The sequence below is a fragment of the Hydractinia symbiolongicarpus genome, chromosome 11 (genome assembly GCF_029227915.1).
Source record: "Hydractinia symbiolongicarpus strain clone_291-10 chromosome 11, HSymV2.1, whole genome shotgun sequence".
NCBI classification, from domain to species: domain Eukaryota; kingdom Metazoa; phylum Cnidaria; class Hydrozoa; order Anthoathecata; family Hydractiniidae; genus Hydractinia; species Hydractinia symbiolongicarpus.
Genome location: NC_079885.1, coordinates 12,831,987 through 12,850,730, shown reverse-complemented (window position 1 = coordinate 12,850,730; position 18,744 = coordinate 12,831,987). Strand labels below are relative to the sequence as shown.

At 32.6% G+C, this 18,744-nt stretch overlaps 2 protein-coding genes across 2 annotated transcripts; both read right to left on the bottom strand.

The window, feature by feature from the left end:
- Window positions 1–10: 10 nt before the first annotated feature.
- On the bottom strand, window positions 11–8,865 carry LOC130614565 (nucleoporin SEH1-like). The gene is made up of 13 exons (XM_057435991.1): window positions 8,692–8,865; window positions 7,304–7,354; window positions 7,098–7,203; window positions 6,666–6,709; window positions 6,337–6,417; window positions 6,083–6,160; window positions 5,505–5,560; window positions 5,161–5,253; window positions 4,924–5,001; window positions 4,696–4,758; window positions 4,117–4,201; window positions 3,725–3,803; window positions 11–466 (listed from the first exon to the last, which is right to left on the bottom strand). Exons 1-13 carry the CDS (start codon window positions 8,800–8,802, stop codon window positions 306–308), a joined length of 1,086 nt encoding a protein of 361 aa, XP_057291974.1. The 5' UTR covers window positions 8,803–8,865; the 3' UTR covers window positions 11–305.
- A 742-nt stretch (window positions 8,866–9,607) lies between these two features.
- On the bottom strand, window positions 9,608–11,144 carry LOC130614564 (dol-P-Man:Man(5)GlcNAc(2)-PP-Dol alpha-1,3-mannosyltransferase-like). Its single transcript, XM_057435990.1, has one exon. It carries the CDS (start codon window positions 11,097–11,099, stop codon window positions 9,825–9,827), a length of 1,275 nt encoding a protein of 424 aa, XP_057291973.1. The 5' UTR covers window positions 11,100–11,144; the 3' UTR covers window positions 9,608–9,824.
- Between the last annotated feature and the right edge of the window lie 7,600 nt (window positions 11,145–18,744).

Sequence of the window (18,744 nt, the reverse complement as noted above, 5' to 3'; positions counted from 1 at the left end):
TTTTTTAAGCTCAAACAACAGACTTATATTTATACTTTCTAAAGCAAAAAATTATTTATTTACAAGCCGCGATGAAACGTTGTGATGCACACTTACAGTGTATGCTAGCATCACGTGACAAAGCACTTGACTTCATGCTTATGCAAATCTTCCGTACAAATTTTTAAATTACCGTTTTGGATAAAGAAGACAAATATTTTATTGTTCCTTTACACCATGAGAAACTGAAGAATGAAGCTGTAAACTGTCACCTCGACTTCTTCTGTTATTCTCTTCAGTTATTGTTAAAATCAAAGTTAAAGTCATTAAAATAACGGATGTGTTTTCTGTAACGTCGTAATATCTATAACGTTTTGTCCTGTTGTCGAAGTAGTCGACATGCTCCTTTGCGGGGTGGCGTTTTGTTGTGCCTGACTGTCATCCCCTTTCATCTCAGCTATGCACTTCCAATTATCGAGATAATTTGCTAAGAAAGAGAAAAAACAAGTTAACATATGTGCAGAAATACTGTCTAATAAAAAATTCTGATTTGATATTAGTCTACATCGTGGTCCGGCTGTCCCACTTAATTTTTTATTCACATTTTAAGCTGGTTTTTCCTCACCGTCACCAACGTGGCTATTGCAGCCTTTATCTGCTGCTTGGCATTTTTTCAACACTTTTCTCAATTTTTTGAAGGATCTTTGCCATAATTTTTGGCTCAACTAGTCGCTCAAAATACGCATGCAAAAATGCAAGATAACATAAAAACGATACAGTAAAAACAGATTCAGCAGTAGGAATAATGAGAAAAGAAAGTTTTTGTTATCACATTTTCCGAATTATTTTTCCAGTATTGTAGCTATAACTTAGCTGCATGAGTAATCAACAAAGTATTTTCAACATTTGGTGCATGCAATGATTTTTAAAATTAATCTTTTCGAACTACTGGCTGTTGTGATTATGTAACTGTCGCACTCCCTCTGTCACTACTCTCCCTCTGTCACTACCCTCCCTCTGTCACTACTCTCCCTCTGCCACTACCCTCCCTCTGTCACTACTCTCCCTCTGTCACTACTCTCTTATTGACTGTCAATAATCATACATTTGTATCAAGCATTTTGATGGAATTCCATGCCTAGAAAAAGCTTTTATCGATGTTCTTTATTCAGAAAAAAATATAAAGAATAAAAGAACTTGTCTTGCACATATCTCGTTGTCATAAGAACGTCTGAATTTTAGCTGTGAGTGTGCAACATTTTTGGCAAAACCTCAGCCTCGATGTTTTTATAAACTAGGTTCATATGTATTTTTTGTTTTCTATCTTTAATGTATATAAAATCATGCAGAATAGACCTATTTCAATATCCATTTCTATTCCGCAAAATACACAGCCGGAATAGACATACTAACATGAAAACGAGATTAGTTTAGAGACAATTTTAATTTTCCAGCGAAGTGATGCACATATAGTTTGTTTACCTTTATTATTTCTCAAATTAACTTATTAAATGGCTAATTATGAACTTTTGGTAAAAGAAATAGAAATTCGCATTTATTTTATACCCATTGGGCTTATTAAAGTTGCTGGTTTATACTTTTTTACTAGTGTTTAACTAGCTAAGGTTGATTGGTTTGGATTTTACATATACATATATATACACACACTTTATTCTTTGTTATTGGATATCTTTTTTTTAAAACATCTGTAACCAAAATTATGACTTGGCTATCCTAAGCATGCTGGGTTGGTGGTATTCGGCTGAATACTGGTCTTTGTTACATATTCGACAAATTGTAATTAGAGTAATGCAATCACCCAAGGTGAAATCATGTTTACTCATATGTACCCTTGAGCCTTGATTTTTTAAAAATTAAGAGGGCAATAGATTGTTTATAAAGAAAACTATGTACTTTAATCAAATAATAATAAATAGGCATTTTTTTAGGGGGGGGAATGATTTCTTTAAAAGCCAAGAGAATTGTAGATGAATAAACCGGTCACGATTTGTTTCAAGTCACATGTTGTTTCAATGCACTCACTTAGATATGTTTAATACTCTATCGATTTACCACAATAACTTAACCAGATGGCCTAAGGACAGACGCATACGGGTATTATAATATAGACAATTAAATTGAATGGGAGAAAGCAAACATGCTTTGCGAAGTGAGCCCCCAAAGGAAAAATTTGTTTTGACTGAGCAAAATCATTAAAAAATTTCATTTGTCCCAAAAAATACTAATAAAGTAATTCTCTTAATACAAAATTTCAGAATTAGGATATCATCCCTGTTGTCGTGTTATAATTTACAATTTCTTTGTATTTGGTAAATGTTGGAATTTTAAATAAATTTATTCTTTATGAAATAGGACCCAGGACAGAGGCTTAAAATGTGACAAAAAGAAGTATAAGAACATCCAAAGGAAAACTGTGAAACGCTTGTCTTTACATTTTAGCACTTCAATATCGACAACAAGGGGTTAAAGTCCAACTTTCCAACCACAAAAAGAAAATCAAATTAGTATGCTAATTCTGAAATCACAAATGCGTGAAATGTGACTTTTGAATACTGATAAAACTACCATTTTTGTCTAACTTGGAATAAAATAAAGGGGTAAAACACCCTACAAAGTCAATCGTTTACAAGCACTGTCAGTAAGCCTATTAATGTTGTATTTCAGATATAGTATACCCAGCTCTTTCAACACCAAGAATAGTAAACAAACTATAAAAACAGCCCAGTGTTTGGCAGATACATGCTATGATACCATATTATTACCAATGTTTGTGAGATTGTGCAAATACTTTTGCAAATAATGCAAGTAAAAAAAACTTTTATACACTTCTTCGCTTCAAACTAAAAATTCTGTATTTTTTTTGAAATTGGATATGGAAATAGGTCCATTAAAATTTACGTCGTTAATCTTCGAATCCTTTTTAAGTATATGCGACCTATACGGACTAACCGAAATCTAAACACACATAAAAGTAGATATAAAGCCCCCTGCAAGTGTGGAATTGATTTTTAATGTCCCTAAATTTCTAGAAACAACGTACGTCTGATACACTTGTCTGGCACCTGTTAGCATAGTATAAAGATAAGTTAGATGCCGCCGAATGTAATCGATCAGACAAGGCATTTCCTACATATTTTCAGGACCAGAATATTTGGATATCCGGCTTCTATTGGGGACAGGTATTAAAATTGCAAAGATATTCTTGTTTGATGATTTATGGATATTCGGGGTTTTTTCAATTTCACACAATCTAATTTTTGCCACAAACACGATTTTTACCACAAACACGATTTTTACCATAAACACGATTTTTACCACAAAGACGATTTTTACCACAAACACGATTTTTACCACAAACACGATTTTTACCACAAACACGATTTTTACCACAAACACGATTTTTACCACAAACACGATTTTTACCACAAGCACGATTTTTACCACAAACACGATTTTACCACAAACACGATTTTACCACAAACACGATTTTTGCCACAAATACGATTTTTACCATAAATACGATTTTTGCCACAAATACGATTTTAAGAAACACAAGATATCTGTAAACTGGCCAACAAAATTAAAAATGCACATTTAAAAACTGACATGAAGTCTGTTTAAAAGTATTGTATGAAATTGAGGTCAGGCCCAAAAATATTTTTAAAAAAAGGAGCATCAAAGCTCGACCCAAAAAACCATAAACAAAAACGTGTTGCTTCCTCACCTTTCCATAAACGCACTCGTCCATCATCACCAGTTGAAGATAAAATAGTTCCAGTTAAATTCCATTCCACCCTCCACACCTAAACGTATACAAAAAAACAACCACCGAAGACAAGTCTTCTATAGCTTTAAAAAACATCTCAAAAAATTCTACAGTATCCATAGATTAGAGCATCGAAAAAGATATTATTCCATTCGTGATACAATACACATAATACTGCATTATTCTTAGGAAACCTTTTTAAAATGAAGAGACACAAAACCGGAGTATAACTACCACATTAAAAACAAAGTTGCACAACTATTGCCCTCTCACAGATATTCTTTGTTATTTTCGGACTTTTTTTTTACTCCTGACCTGCAGTAGAAACCACATCCCATCATTTTTCTTACCTGTGCCTCGTGTTCCTGCAGAGTAGCGATAACTGTGATATCAGGTTTTTCAGGAAAACCAGACGCAGATTGACTTGGCTTCTCTCTAAACATAGAAATTTTTTCTTTTCGTGTAAAAAAGATGTCGTATTTACTGTTCGGGAAGAAAACACTTCGGCAATTTAACATTTTACAAACCTCATTGGTAAATACACCAAAATGAGAACACCTAACAATGATACAGGGACAATAAAAAAATGCTGAACATTTTTTATTTGAGTGAGACTTTCTTACTCATTTAAAGTAATTGAAAAATTTTCTTGCATTGACTAATTCGATACTCAAACTTGAATAAGTCTCAAACAAACATTTGAAAGTTTTGCAAAAAAACAAATACTGAACATTCAAAGTTGTGTGCTTTTTTAACTATTGTAAAAGGTAATCGAGCAACTAATCCTTTAGTGCATCTTGATTTCGTAAAATGACAGATGATGTATAGTGCAAGAATAATCCTCCATAACACTTACATCAATTTGATGTAAGTTTTATGGAGGATTATTCTTGCACTATACATGAAGTCAGATTATAAAAAAAGCATACTTCAGAGGTTTCATGGCGACAATGTGGATATCTTTGGATGCAATGGCAAGCAGGTGTCGAGATCTAGAAAAAGATGTAATTCCGCACATGACACACACAACAAGAAAAAATAAATACTTCGACGTTTAAAATAAAATGACAAACTAACCAGCACTAATTCTATAATAATCATGGTATAAAATCATATTAATATGAAGAGCTTTTTTTCACTGCATACATATACCATACCTTCCAACGTTTGGTGCAAACGCAACGTCATGGACAGGATCGGTGATTCCCATAAGGGTTGCAATCTTGGTCCACTTTCTTAAAAGAGAAAAAAATATCGAAATTCAGATCAATTTATACACTGTTTAAACTAGAAACGCATTGAAAACTTGCAACTAAAAACACTTAATTTTAAATTACCTTGTATCTTTTATTTCACCATTAACACAACAAAAAAGATAAAATGTTAACACGTACCTTCCCGACGAACTACATTCATGTATTTCAACCTTCCCACCAGCGGTGGGCCTTGGATCATCACTGCCAACAGCCAACATGGGTGCATGTGATCTTACGTTAAAGAAAACAAACTTCACAGACAGATCAAAAAATTTCAATGAAATTAATTTCTTGTTCAAAATACGATACGCAATTTCTTAGGTTCTGGTAGTAAAAATGAATTTAGAAATTGCAGGCGACAAAAAAAATGTCAATGATTTTAAGCAGTATTTATCGTAAAAGGTTACAAGAGAGATGTTAATTCATTTTTCAAGCCTTGCTATATTACGAAGCATTTTGAACAATAGTAAATAAGATAATACCTAGACGGATTCCACGAAATACAGCTGGCGCTTGCTAATTTGCAATTGATAACATGCTAAATACAAAAATTAATAATGTAAGCCAGAACTTTACACTTAATTTTTTCTTCAAAATTTCTACAAGTTATTCGCTACTTTCACATTAATTATTTTGCTGATTCAACGACAGGCAACAAAAACTGGTCGAAATAAAAAAGCAATGCAAAATGAGTGACAAGAGAAAAATAACCGAGAAGTATTCATAAGGAGGATCTTGCTGAGAATTCATTATCCCCAACCCCCCGTCACACACTCCTGTATAAAGATCTCTTAAAATAATGAAATATATCGCAGAAAATAGGGGCCAATATTGAGACAATAACAGCAAGTTTGGGATCGTCAAAAAGCAAGCATACCACATAACAAATTTTAATAAAGTCTTTTTAATAACAGATATCACCATTTATTGACGTGGTGTCCACAACCAAAAAAATTACAAAAAGCTTTAATGAGAACAAAGTTAGGCCAAATGCATAATATAACTTGCGACCTGACGACAACAAAATAAAGGCTTTAAAAATATATATAAGAGAGCATACCTGTACAGACCAGTGGCTAAGATTCATTACATCAGGAGCTTCGTATATTCTTACTACCCCGTCTTTGTAACACATCGCCTGGAAAGTTAATTTTCTCATGGAAAACATTACATTATAAGAAAAGTGTGGAATTCATAATGTAAGCCAAAATGACGTTATTAAGCAATTGCAGGAAGTGCATGGTTAGAAAAGAGGTTTCTCTTACGAGAAAAACCTTACAAGTAACAAAAATACAAACAAACAAACAAACAAACCAAGAGAAGACCAAGATGTTTAGGTGAGAATTTTAAATCAGTCACAGAATTACTGCTGTCAACCAAGGAAGCTCTTTGAATCTAAAACAAAGAAATATGTCCACACTTAAACAGACGGGTTGCGCTCACTCACAAATCACTATATGAAATATGTAATTAGTTGTATAGAAATTATTTCCAATTAACTAAAACTATCATGTTTCAGGATGAAATTCAAAATTGACTACTTCATATTAGAATGATGACATAACAATTTTACTGCAATCCAATCCATAAAATTTCAGAAGCGTTTTACCAGACTCTTTCCGTCTTGATAAAATACGACCTACCCACTGATTTGCTCTTCCATGTGACGAAGTGCTCACTTCACCAACTAAAACGAAACATCTACTCTTTCAACAATACCTTCCTTTTAATTTCTTTAAAATGCTATTCATTCATTCACATAATCAATTTTTACCACCTCACTTCTACCAACCTATAAGAGTTTAGAGTCTGTTTTGCCAAGTAACACATATTGCTAAGAAAAAAAGGTAAGATTTTTAAACGGAAATGTTTTTTCGAGATCAGAATTCCAAATTCGATTGTATAAACATTGATTCTATGCATTATTCTTCAAATTTGAAGAGAAAGCAAAAGACAATAAGAGTTCTCAAATGTGTCGGGTCGCATTATGAAATTGTGATAAATCCACCTAGAAAGTTCAGTTTACTATAACAACAATTACAATTGTAACAGCGTGTCTTCTTAATGTACAATACCTTGTTCTTCCCATACAACTGCAGTACGATCAAATGAGCATGTCGCTATTACCTGCCCAAATTCTGGGTGTGCCCATGTTACTTTCCATACAGAGCCTGAATGAGTCTATAAAAAGAGTGCAACAATTTGCAAAGTCTTCAATAATCAGATTTACTTGAAATGCACCATGATTAAATTAGGCCTAAGAAAAACAACAACAAAATACCTTCCAATCAGCTTTACAAACCCATTCTCCATTATCATATAAATCCCAAATCTGAAAGAATAGATACACTATATATAACAAGTTACATCTTAATAGTAACACGCAAATATCAAACATGAGCATAAAAATGAAACAATGAAATTAAACAAATTATTTATGGTTAATTTGGGGTGGTTAAGACATGTAGCACAGCAGTAAATTTTTTATGATAACAATGTCTACTAACATTTTAGAACATTTATAAAAAAAAAATAACGATAAGTTTGAATTAAAAAATTCAAAAAAACCCTATTTTTCTGTCAAATTTGTTTTTTTTTTCCAATAATTGCGGTATTAAGATTTTTTTAAAAACGTCAAATAAACATGATGGAAATTTCACCAAAAAAAAACTTTTGTATCAGCTTACTCAACTTAAAAGTTATCTTTCATTGAAAAAACAAATCTTATTTTGGTGAAGCAAAATTATTAAATAAATTACCAGCTTAACAAGCGAAACTTCGATGGACCTACCTGGATTTAATAATTAACTTATGTTTTTAACAACACAATCCATTTATTCGAAAAGTGTCAGTGCTAATTATTATTAAAAATTTTGTAAGTTGAAACAACCTAAATCGCAGTTCCAAGTTCTAATGCGCCATTATCGGGCCCAAACACAAAGTTTGTCGCATTTGAGGGTCAATTGTTCTCTATCTTTGTACAAAAAATGAGAATAAACTAATCCGAAGAAATGTCCTAAAAACCATATTTTAGGATCATTTTTGCTCATTTTTTGCACAAATCCGCCATTTTTGAGTTAATAAGATTTTTTCTCAGAAAACTGACTTTGTCACATTCGAGGGTATATGTTCTCTATCTTTGTGCAAAAAATCAGAAAACTAATGTATGATCCAATTCTGAGAAAAGCTGGTAATGGACGACAGACAGACTTATAGGACCTTACCTGTACCAGATAGGTCCAAAAAGTCCAAATCTTAGTTTATGCATCAAAAAATGTTAATTATCTTTTAACTTATTTTAAGCAAATACTTAATATATAAGGATAAATTCAAGTTAGTCATCATTCTTTTCCAAGTTATTTGACCTCAAAGTTATATAAGTGCATTGTAATGGCTTTGTTAATTTAGAAGTATTGACGTTAAATTAATGTTATTACCATCATGATGTTTAATTTGTTGATTAGCATTGGAGATATGCATTTTTCGGCAACTTCAAAGAAAAATAAACATAACCACTATGCCTGTCACATACATATCATTATTTTTAATTGTTTGGCAAAGATCGGCCACCATATAGTAACTACAAAAGAATGTTCATCAAATAAGCAAATCAAAATTTCCATAAAGCAACAGTGAAAATTATTCAATTTGTGTTAACATGAAACCCACCTTCACAGTGTGATCAGAAGAACATGTTGCCATACGCCTGCCATAGAAATCAAATGAAACATCATGTATTATGTCCTTATGTTCCGTTGGAATAGACTTTGCGAGATACATTCTCTTCTATGATATTAATATGTATCAATGATACATCTTACTATTTTTTTGAAACAAAGCAAATATAAAACGTTAGTTCACACCAGTGTCTGACAGAAATCTATATATAGCCCAACGATGGACAGAGTAAGGGTTGCAATTATCTTAAAATTATGTTACTTATTCTCAAGAAATTGTTGGGTTGCTGTAACCTAACCCCAATAAAATGAGTCAGTCAAGTGGTCAGCAATTATATTTTCTGTTATAATAACCACAAATAGTTTCTGCAGACAACAATATCCAAGGAATTTTGTAATCTTTCACTTTTACTTTTTACTTTTATTTTTTGTGCAGCAGTTTATGTTTTTTACAAAATTTTACAAATCAACATTAAACAAATTGTATACAATTTTTATAACAATTTCATGCAATTAAATTCGAACGTATAAATGAATGAAAAAAATGCTATTAAAAATTTGTAGACGAATTCTACATAAGCCGCATTTTTACTTTCTTTTTTTATTAAACTCTCCTGCTAACTTTTTTTGGAATAGCACTGACACGAAAATAAACGGTTGCTTATTTTATTTTTCTATAACTGACTCAGCAGTTGGCAAAATCAAGGTTTATAAAGAATTTTAATTTGCACAACATCAAACAATGCTATTCAGTACCTTTTTGAAAGAATCTTTCATAATATGCACCAACCCAACAATTGAGAAAATCAAACAAAAGCAGACAAGTACAGAAATGGACATTTGCTTTCCTAGACAACATAAACACTGGGTTCTGTCAGTGTTTTTTACAATTTTTTTTAAAACAAAACTTCCATCACTGTATTTTTTTTGTTAAACAAGTTAAAACTACAAATCTCACAAGTGTATATATGATATAAACTGCTATAAATGACAAATAAAATAAAAACACAGGTTGGTTTTGTTTCTCTAATCTAAACAGCACAACAACTGTACAACAACAAAACCTTACACATCGTAACATAAATTCTGTCTTTTGTAGGTATTTTAGTCAGAGGAATAATATATTTATTTTTTCTTGTCTTTGCCCATTTCTTCTTCCTCTTTGAAAAACAAACCAAGTAATATAGCAAGATGACACCCATGCAGCATAACTGATGACAAATTTGTTGATGGATATGTGTTCCAGCACAATTCCACTATGCCTAATATCAACAATTTCAAAACGGGTGACATTTTAATATTCCATAACAAAAAGGGTATTGTGTGAAAATACCACACATAGAATTGATAATGTAGAGAACGTGCAAAACTCATTCCAATAAAATTTGAGACAAACATGACTCTCACAATGGTAAATGTGGAGACATCTTCTGCAATGAATTTTTGTGAAAATATTGAACACCAACCAAGGGATGGAGAGGGCCATTTTTTATAAAGGAACACAAAAAGTGTAAACAGATGCAAACAAAGTAACATTATGTGAAACCAGCGAGATAAAAACAGCCATTCTGGCAAAAACCTCCAGTTTACAGTCCATACAAAAAAAAATTGACGTCCAAGGTTGAAGGATCGTAAAATATAAGCAACAGGATTTTCCAACAGAAATGGGATTGCCAACACAAGTTGCACAAGTGCACATATGGTAATCTTTTTTATGCTTCCAATTACTCCAAATTTTAACAACAATAAAACAAACAGGCCAGGCGCAAACAACAACACATTCATTTTAATACTGACACCAAAACTAAACAAGAAGCATCCAATGTTCCAACGATTTTTTATAAAACACACAATGCTGGCATATAAAAATAACATAGCAACAGGATCATTAAATAGACGCAGAATGAATATTGAATGTATGCGATAGGAAGTGCAACACATGAAAAATAGAGCATAAGGTGGAATTTTCTGTACCTTTTGGTAAACATAAAATACTGCCAATAAAATGGCTAAGTATAAGAACACGAATAGGTATTGAGCAAATCGAATATCGTGCCCATGATTTGTGCAGAAATAAAGGGCAGAAAATATGTACACAAAACCAGCTGGATAAACTAGTGGGCCTGTACCACCTTTCAACTTCATATAATCATATGTGCCATTCAAAAATCCTTCCACTTCACTCATGTAAGCTTTCCAATCAATTTCTGTATAAGGAACTTTCCAAATAACAACAACATTTAAAAGGATTTCTGCCATAAACAAAAGGCTTGCAGTTATCCAAAAATATTCAGAATTAAATAAAAGATTTCGAACTAATTCAATTAATTCTTGAGGATGTAACAGCTTTAAAACCTTGGAGATGTTTAGGGATTTTTTTACCCTTTTAACATGAGCCATTGATCTTTCTAATGGTCGTCCTAAAATACACAAAACAAATCATATTAAAAGTCTTATTATAACAAAGTAAACCTTATGTTTTCTTGCTCTCTCTTTCATTGTAAAATTGAATTCCTGCTAAACTTTATTTTTTTTAAAAAATCTATATATATATTGTATATATAATTTTTGAGTTACAAACATAATCATGTCATAACCATCATATTTGTTGTGACACTTGATCAACGACATGATCGAAAATATTAGACATTGTGGACATTATAAATTTGGGAAAATAAGGTTTTGACAATTATTCCATTTAAAACGCTGGTGTAGTTCAGGGAAAACACAAGAAAAACAACAACATTGTTTGGTGGAAAAGGAAAAATCGAGGGATGCGTGCGTGTAGAGAATTATGAGATAGTCTGCTTAGACGATAACTCAAACAAACTGTCAACCAAGACAGCTTAAAACACAATGATGACCAAGCCTGCTGCTCAGAACAGAGCCTCAGCTTTTGGTTTGGCACTTCAATGCCTATCTGGATGACATTTTTTAAGAAAAATGAGGTTTATAAAGCATGGACAAAAGCCCCATAATAACTTCAAGACAACATTGAGAGAACATTTTAAACTTTTTTTTAATTTTTTTTTTTTAAAAAAAAATTATTTTAACAGTATTAAATACTAGTCGATAAAGCCAGTGGAGAAATCCACTAGGCAGGAGGGACAATGTAAAAATTGGTTGTTTTAAACCTTTTGCTGATGTCAGCAGTGCATATGCAAAAACAAATTGCCAAAATTAAGTTTATCGGTTGTCTCTTTTGTGTAGAGCTCACGACACGCTCACGAAGAGAATGTATGTGATCATGTGATTTTGATGAACAGTTAATGATATATGATGGTATAAAAATTATGCTGACATGAGCAAAGACCCGCGAAAACACAAAAAAATTATTTTTTAGAAATTTGTATACCTGTTGCCTTTAACGTATAGGTCTTTAAACGCTGATCAAGAAAATGTATAGGATCATTTACTTTTGACAAACGGTTACGGATATATTAGGGTTTAAAGGTTTTTTGATGACATCATCAACCCGTTCATTCCGAAACGGATTTGGGGACCCAGGTTTGGGAAAATTACCCAAACTGGTCCTAGATGGTCCCTAGTTACCCACGTGGTAAAAATTATTGACGTCACCACCTCGTTTTCAAGTTATTTGGCCTCAAAGTTTTCAGTGCAGTGTAATGGCTTCATTAATTTAATATAGGATATTGACGTTAAATTATTGTTATTGACGTCGCGTGGTAACGTAATAAAATTTAACATATTAGACATGCATTTTTCAGCAACATCAAAGAAAATGAACACATCCACTTTGCCTGTTACAGAGACACAGAACTGCCGTATTATTATATCGACTAGTCAATAAAGCCAGTGGAAATATCCACTGAGGCAGGATAAAAATGAAAAAGAAGCGTTATTTGAATTTTGATGACGTCAGCAACCCATCCACAAAAATAAATTACAACCTTGTTTTTACGTTGCCTTTATTGTGTAGACCTTAAAGCACTGATCAAGAAAATGTATGTAATCATGTGCTTTTGATGAATGGTTAATGAGATTTACGGGTTTAAAAATTTTGCTGATGTCAGCAAAGTCCCCAATAAAAGTACAAAAAATTATTACGCTAATCAAGAAAATGTATAGGATCATGTACTTTTGACCAACGGTTACGGAAATATTGTGGTTTAAAGGTTTTTTGATGACGTCATAAATCCGTTCATTCCGAAACGTTTTTGGGACCTAGGTTTGGAAAATTACCCAAATTGGTCCCAGGTGGTCCCTAGTTACGCACGTGGTGAAAAAACATTGACCTCACCAACTCGTTTCCAAGTTATTTGGCCTCAAAATTTTAGGTGCACTGTAATGGCTTCATTAATTTAATATAGGATATTGGCGTTAAAGTAGTGTTATTTTCGTCGCGCCCTAATGTCAAAAAATTTAACATATTAGACATAACTTTTTCGGCAACATCAAAGGAAAATGAAGACATCCACTTTGCCAGTTACAAACAAACACAGTCTCTGTATTATTATAAGAGATTGTTCCAGAGTAAAAAATTATCATGTTTATGTATACAATTTTTATGTTTACATCTTATATTTATAGAAAGGTGTAATGAAATTCATTTAAATGTTGTTCAAAAAAAGATTTCTTCATTGTTCTGTAAACTTTATTTTTCGGAATCTAAATTAAAATAACAAAAACTATATTCATGATAACAACTTTTGTATAACACAACAGGATCTCTCATATTTCTTTAATTAATAAGCTACAGCATTTCATAACCTTTCCAAAATAAGCTCATTGAACTTCAACTCTCATCTAAATTTAAATTTTCCATTTTGGGTGAAAAGTGGCTGGTTTGTGAGGACTGTTTACTAAAGAGGTCCTTGGAGGTCAAAGGGTTAAAATTGTATTTGAAAAACTAAGGACTAAATATAAACTTTATGTTGCTACACGCAGCACACCCTGATTCCAAAGTTTTTGGATAAGGTAATATCAATTGATACAAGTAATTTACCACAGTATCTACCACAATAAAAAAAAGGAAAAAACAAAAGAAGGACATTAGTAGTGCCTAAAAATAGCCTTTAAAACCTAATAAATATTAACATATGTATAGATATATTATATATTAAATATCCAATATATATTGATCTCATAAATACTAGTCTATAATTATGAAACAGGGTGGGTGGGTGGAAATTTTTAGCACATCTTAAATCTCAAAAACAACGAAGAGGCATGATGTGTTTGTGACATATGACATTTGGAGCTAAGAAGCAAAAGTGACTCAAAAGAATAGTAAATACAAAATAGCAACCACAGCTGCATGAGCTCGCAGAAGAACACTAACTTGTGATTAACTTGAGTTAAGTAATGACGTCACAGAAAAAGGGCTGACATAAGCAAACAAAGTTCTTGCTGCCATTTTGTTTCTTCCATGATGTACTTACTATAAGTGTGCCAAGTTTGATTCAATTTAGACAAGCCTATCAAAAATTATGGAGTACGAAATACCCCAGACCAGGGTTAAACAAACTGTCAACCAGGACAGCTTAAATCAATAGCTATTACAAACTGTCAACTGAGACAGCTAAAATACAAACTGTGAACAAGTACAGCTTAAAGGGACTACAAAACAGCTTTTGGTTTTCAAAGTGACTTACACGAAATTAACCCAAGCCATGTGAGGGAAATTGGGGAGATGGCTCCATGTGTGGGCCGTTGGATGTTGCCAGGAGTTGTCTAGTAGAGCGCAGTCCCTAATTGGGTCTGCGTAGCTCAAAACGAGCTTTAAATACTCTAGCACTCTCCATCTAAGCCATGGCCCCTCCTGGAAATAATAGACAGGGTATATCCCTCGATATTAGTGAGGCTAGCCATGTAAAATATGCACATCTATCTAAATTTAAATTTGGAAAAGTTTATGATCACTGGAGGACAAAAACAACAACTTAAATCATCTTTAATTTCATATTAGGCATTTAAATGTGACTGAAAATGACAGAAAAGTTCCCTACATTTCGATAAATGTATTTATATACCTTTTTCTAACAAAATAAACTTCAAACCCTTCGAAATTTTGCATGAAAATATACAAGTTTATTGTACATAAAGCCAGTCTAAGCAACAACAATGACTTTAAAATCTCTTTAGAGATATTACCTTTTCAAAAATAGTAACAAAGCATTTTTTAGCAAACATAGCTCCTCGTGCTGTCTTTGTTCCCTTGTCAAAACAAACTTTTGATTTAAATATATCATAAAAATTAATTATTCATAAAGATTGTCTAGCCATCTATGTGGTTCTAAAGTGAGTATAATTTCTTGACCTTTTGAGTGGTCTGTTTATTACACCCCATGCCTCAAAAATTGCGAAGTTTGAATTATTAAATCGTTTCGTAGCCCCTTAAAACACAAACTGTCGACAAAGACAGCTTAAAATTGTATTATGAAAACTAAGCACTATATGTTGCTACACACAGCACACCCCAAAATTACCCAAAACCGTATGCATAGAATGTCAGGTGTTGCTCAACTGAAATGATAAAGAGGTAGCCTTATTCTAGACTCGAGTGAGAGGCCAAGTGGTACATAATCTTTAGGTCAGGTAACAGTTGACCCATTTAAATGAAGATAGCCACGCTTGACCACCCCCTAAGATATAGATGGTACTATCTGGAACACCTACTGTTGTAGCTACCAGGTAGGCAACAATGCAGTAGTTGAACTATGTCTGTCTGAGTCAAAAACACGAAATAAGGAAAGGTAATAGCACCTGGTTGAACCGCTGAAAACTGCATCATTGCCTGCACTAGGTAGGCATGAGTGTCATAGTTGCGTGTCATAAGTGGCATAGTTGCCCTGATGCTCATCTGGCACCCAGCACGAAAAGGATTTGTCTTTGATGAATGCAAGGACAATGTCATTATAGTAGAATCACACATGATTGTGATGTTGTGTACTATTAAACCAGTGGAAGCATTCCAATCAAAAGAAGATGAACATGTGTATTTAGAACAGTGTAAGAAACCAATATATGCCAAAGACTTTGCTGCCTGGAGCAAGAGAGACGATCAATGGGTCTAAACTGTAAAAATCCTATTCTGATGATAATCAAGAGGCAATCAACGTGACTGGAAGAAGGAATCACCTTGAACTTGTTTTATGTCGCGTAACGTGTGAGACAAATGACTCGTGTCTCTAATGTGTCCACTGAAACGGTGCATGGCGGCTAAATACAAGCTGAAACAATGTAAGCCAGCTAAATACACACATATGGTTGTATGAGAAACTGTCTGGGCCAACTCAGAGACAGCGGATAAGAACTTCCCTCTGAAAGAAGGCAAAGCTCATGTGACCATTGGCAACCGAAACCTACATAAGAGCGTATGCTAACAGCATATGATGATCTAAGCTGGATTGGAGGTACGTAGCCACTATAGAAAGATTGTCCAAATGCCCATATCGATCGTCGTGGCTGAAGGGTATGACCAGGAATGTGTTGAAGCAAAATATTAATGTGCAGTTGATATAGTATAACTTGTAGTAGTTATAGAGATGGGGGTGCGAGGCCAGTTTGGTAAACCAAACTTTCCTCGAACACCCCATCTCTATGACTACTTGTACACTCTTCGGCTTCGCTTATGACGTCACATGTAAAACTGTCCTCGTACCCTCATATGGTGTTTTAGAGATATTACAATACACGTATGGCCATTTACGTGTAAAGTGCTATTTTTTCTATTTGGGAGGGTCTGCAAGTGTATGTTTATGGTGTTGCCAAGTTTCGGCAAGAATATGTTTTTTCAGCCTGTGTATACCATTGGATGTCTATAATATAGTATACCATTGGATGTCTCTCCAATATGTTGAATAGAAAAAGTTCAACCGTCTGATGTCTCTAATATATGGTATAGAAAAAGTTCATATGTTGTAATGTCCATACGCATAACTATTTTTACCATCCCCAAGAATATATCTGTTATCATCAAAACAACTAAGTGATATCTTGTTTATCTCATAACTTCCTAACATATGATTTTGACTTCTAATTGTTTTCATTGCATGGCACATTTGTTTGTTTTCAAATAATACATTTCTATAGTCTTCATGTTTGATTGTGTTTTTAATGATATTCTTTTTAATGTATTATAGAATTGCGATGTTTCAGGGTAGTCACTATTGTCAAATATATCTTTATCATTCCAGAAATCCATATATGCATCATCAGTTGTAATTTCATATGTTAGGGAATCTGTATCTGTGAATAGTAGTTTTGCATTATTTTGTATTTCCTTTTTATATAGTTGTAGTGGAAATCGTACATTAATGTTTTGGATAAATCGGAATATATTCCTACATATGCAGGTCTGTTTAGGGTTAGTGTCTCCTTAATTCTATGTACAGCCACAAGGTCCTCGTTGAATATTTTTGATGAATCAAAGGTTGGTTTTGAGGTTAATTTCATTAGTTTGGCTTTATTGGTTACAAGTTCTACATTTACCCGTTTTCTTATGTTTTCCATAGTTTTTCCAAATACACTGTTATTCATAAGTTTGAAGAAATCTTTTTCAAAAGCATTTTTACAATAAGTTCTTTTATTAGTATTGAAATCAATATATTTTTTTAACTATGGGCTCCATGATTAAATTCTAATACACGCTGTGCTTTTTTGATTTTTAATCTCAATGACATATATAATTGTAGATTTCGATAGTGTAATACATATTTCTCTTTTTTGCTTAATGTTGGTATTAATTTATTTACATCACCTACTGATATCTTATACTGTTCTTGAATTCTTTTACAATAATCTGATAACATATTTTTGGTAACATTTATTTTTTCTGGAGCTAATGGATAATCATTATGTAGATTATGTAGTTCCTTTGGATATTCTAAATCAACTTCCAATATTAGTCCTTTACTACTTTCTGGTTTATAATCAGCTAGATTACATTTGTTTATATCCTTTTCTTTTAACCATCTAAATCCACCAGTTGGTAGATATTGTGATATTCCATAACCGTACAGATTGTTAGCATCCAAATACATTAGATACTTCGATATCCTTATCATAATTATCAATGTACTTTTTATTGGCCTTACCATATCTGTTAGCAATATATGATACACCACCTTTTAATCCCTTTTCAATAAATAAAAACATGTCAATATCTGTCATCAATTCAAGTTTTACTTTTGTCATTTTTAGCATTGAATCCCAAGATAATCCTGGAGATGTATAATAATGGGAGATGTATAATAATGGAAGGTTATCTGCTAATTTTTCCAAACTAGAACTAGAATATATTTTTCCATATTGCTTGGAATTACGTTAATATCCATTTCTTTGAGTTCTCCCTATTTATTTTATACGAATGTTTTTTAACGATTTTACCAATCTGTTGCATAATAAAATGGAAATCATATCCTCTCAAATTATGGAAAACTACGGGTACTTTGTCTATTAATCTATAACTTAAATTACCATCATTACGTGCTGATCCTCTATATCTGCCTGTTACATGGCAATGACCTCTAACTTTGATATCTGTCTCAATATATTTTGATTACATATGTGACAACTATCTGCTCTTTTAAAATTTTTGATATCGGTTTTGACATTACCATATCCTGTTTAAAATGTTTGTTTTTAATGTACTTAAAATATTTAGGTTCCTTTATCATTTCTTTCATAAATTTGTATACAGCATCTGGACCCCTATATATTTTTAATGGTTTGCTATATTTGTCATCATATCTACATACAACCTTATAACCATATCCACAATCCACATGTTTCTGGTATGCTTCTGTGTATGATTTACTGTTTTTAGGTGCACATCCATGTACTTTCTCAGTGATGGCTTCAAAATCTGCATATATTACAAATGGTGCCTCTAATTGTTTATGATAATTTTGAAATTTTAATGTGTTCTCACCTGGTACTGGCATATTTATGGCCTATTTACCATTTATTACCATACAGATTTCACTATGATTGTCCAATATTTTTTTAGTAGAGAAACATTGTAGACAATAAATACAAAAGTGTTTTCTTTCCTTATATTTTGTTTTGTTGTACATAAAAC

Excerpts from the sequence above, each read along its gene's own strand:
- LOC130614565 (XM_057435991.1), bottom strand. The coding sequence starts at position 8,802 with ATGTATCTCGCAAAGTCTATTCCAACGGAACATAAGGACATAATACAT. Across the intron at positions 6,710-7,097 it reads AGTTGTATGGGAAGAACAAG|TTGGTGAAGTGAGCACTTCG; the intron begins GTATTGTACATT and ends GTTTCGTTTTAG. Across the intron at positions 5,561-6,082 it reads TTAGCCACTGGTCTGTACAG|CATGTTATCAATTGCAAATT; the intron begins GTATGCTCTCTT and ends TTTTGTATTTAG.
- LOC130614564 (XM_057435990.1), bottom strand. The coding sequence starts at position 11,099 with ATGGCTCATGTTAAAAGGGTAAAAAAATCCCTAAACATCTCCAAGGTT.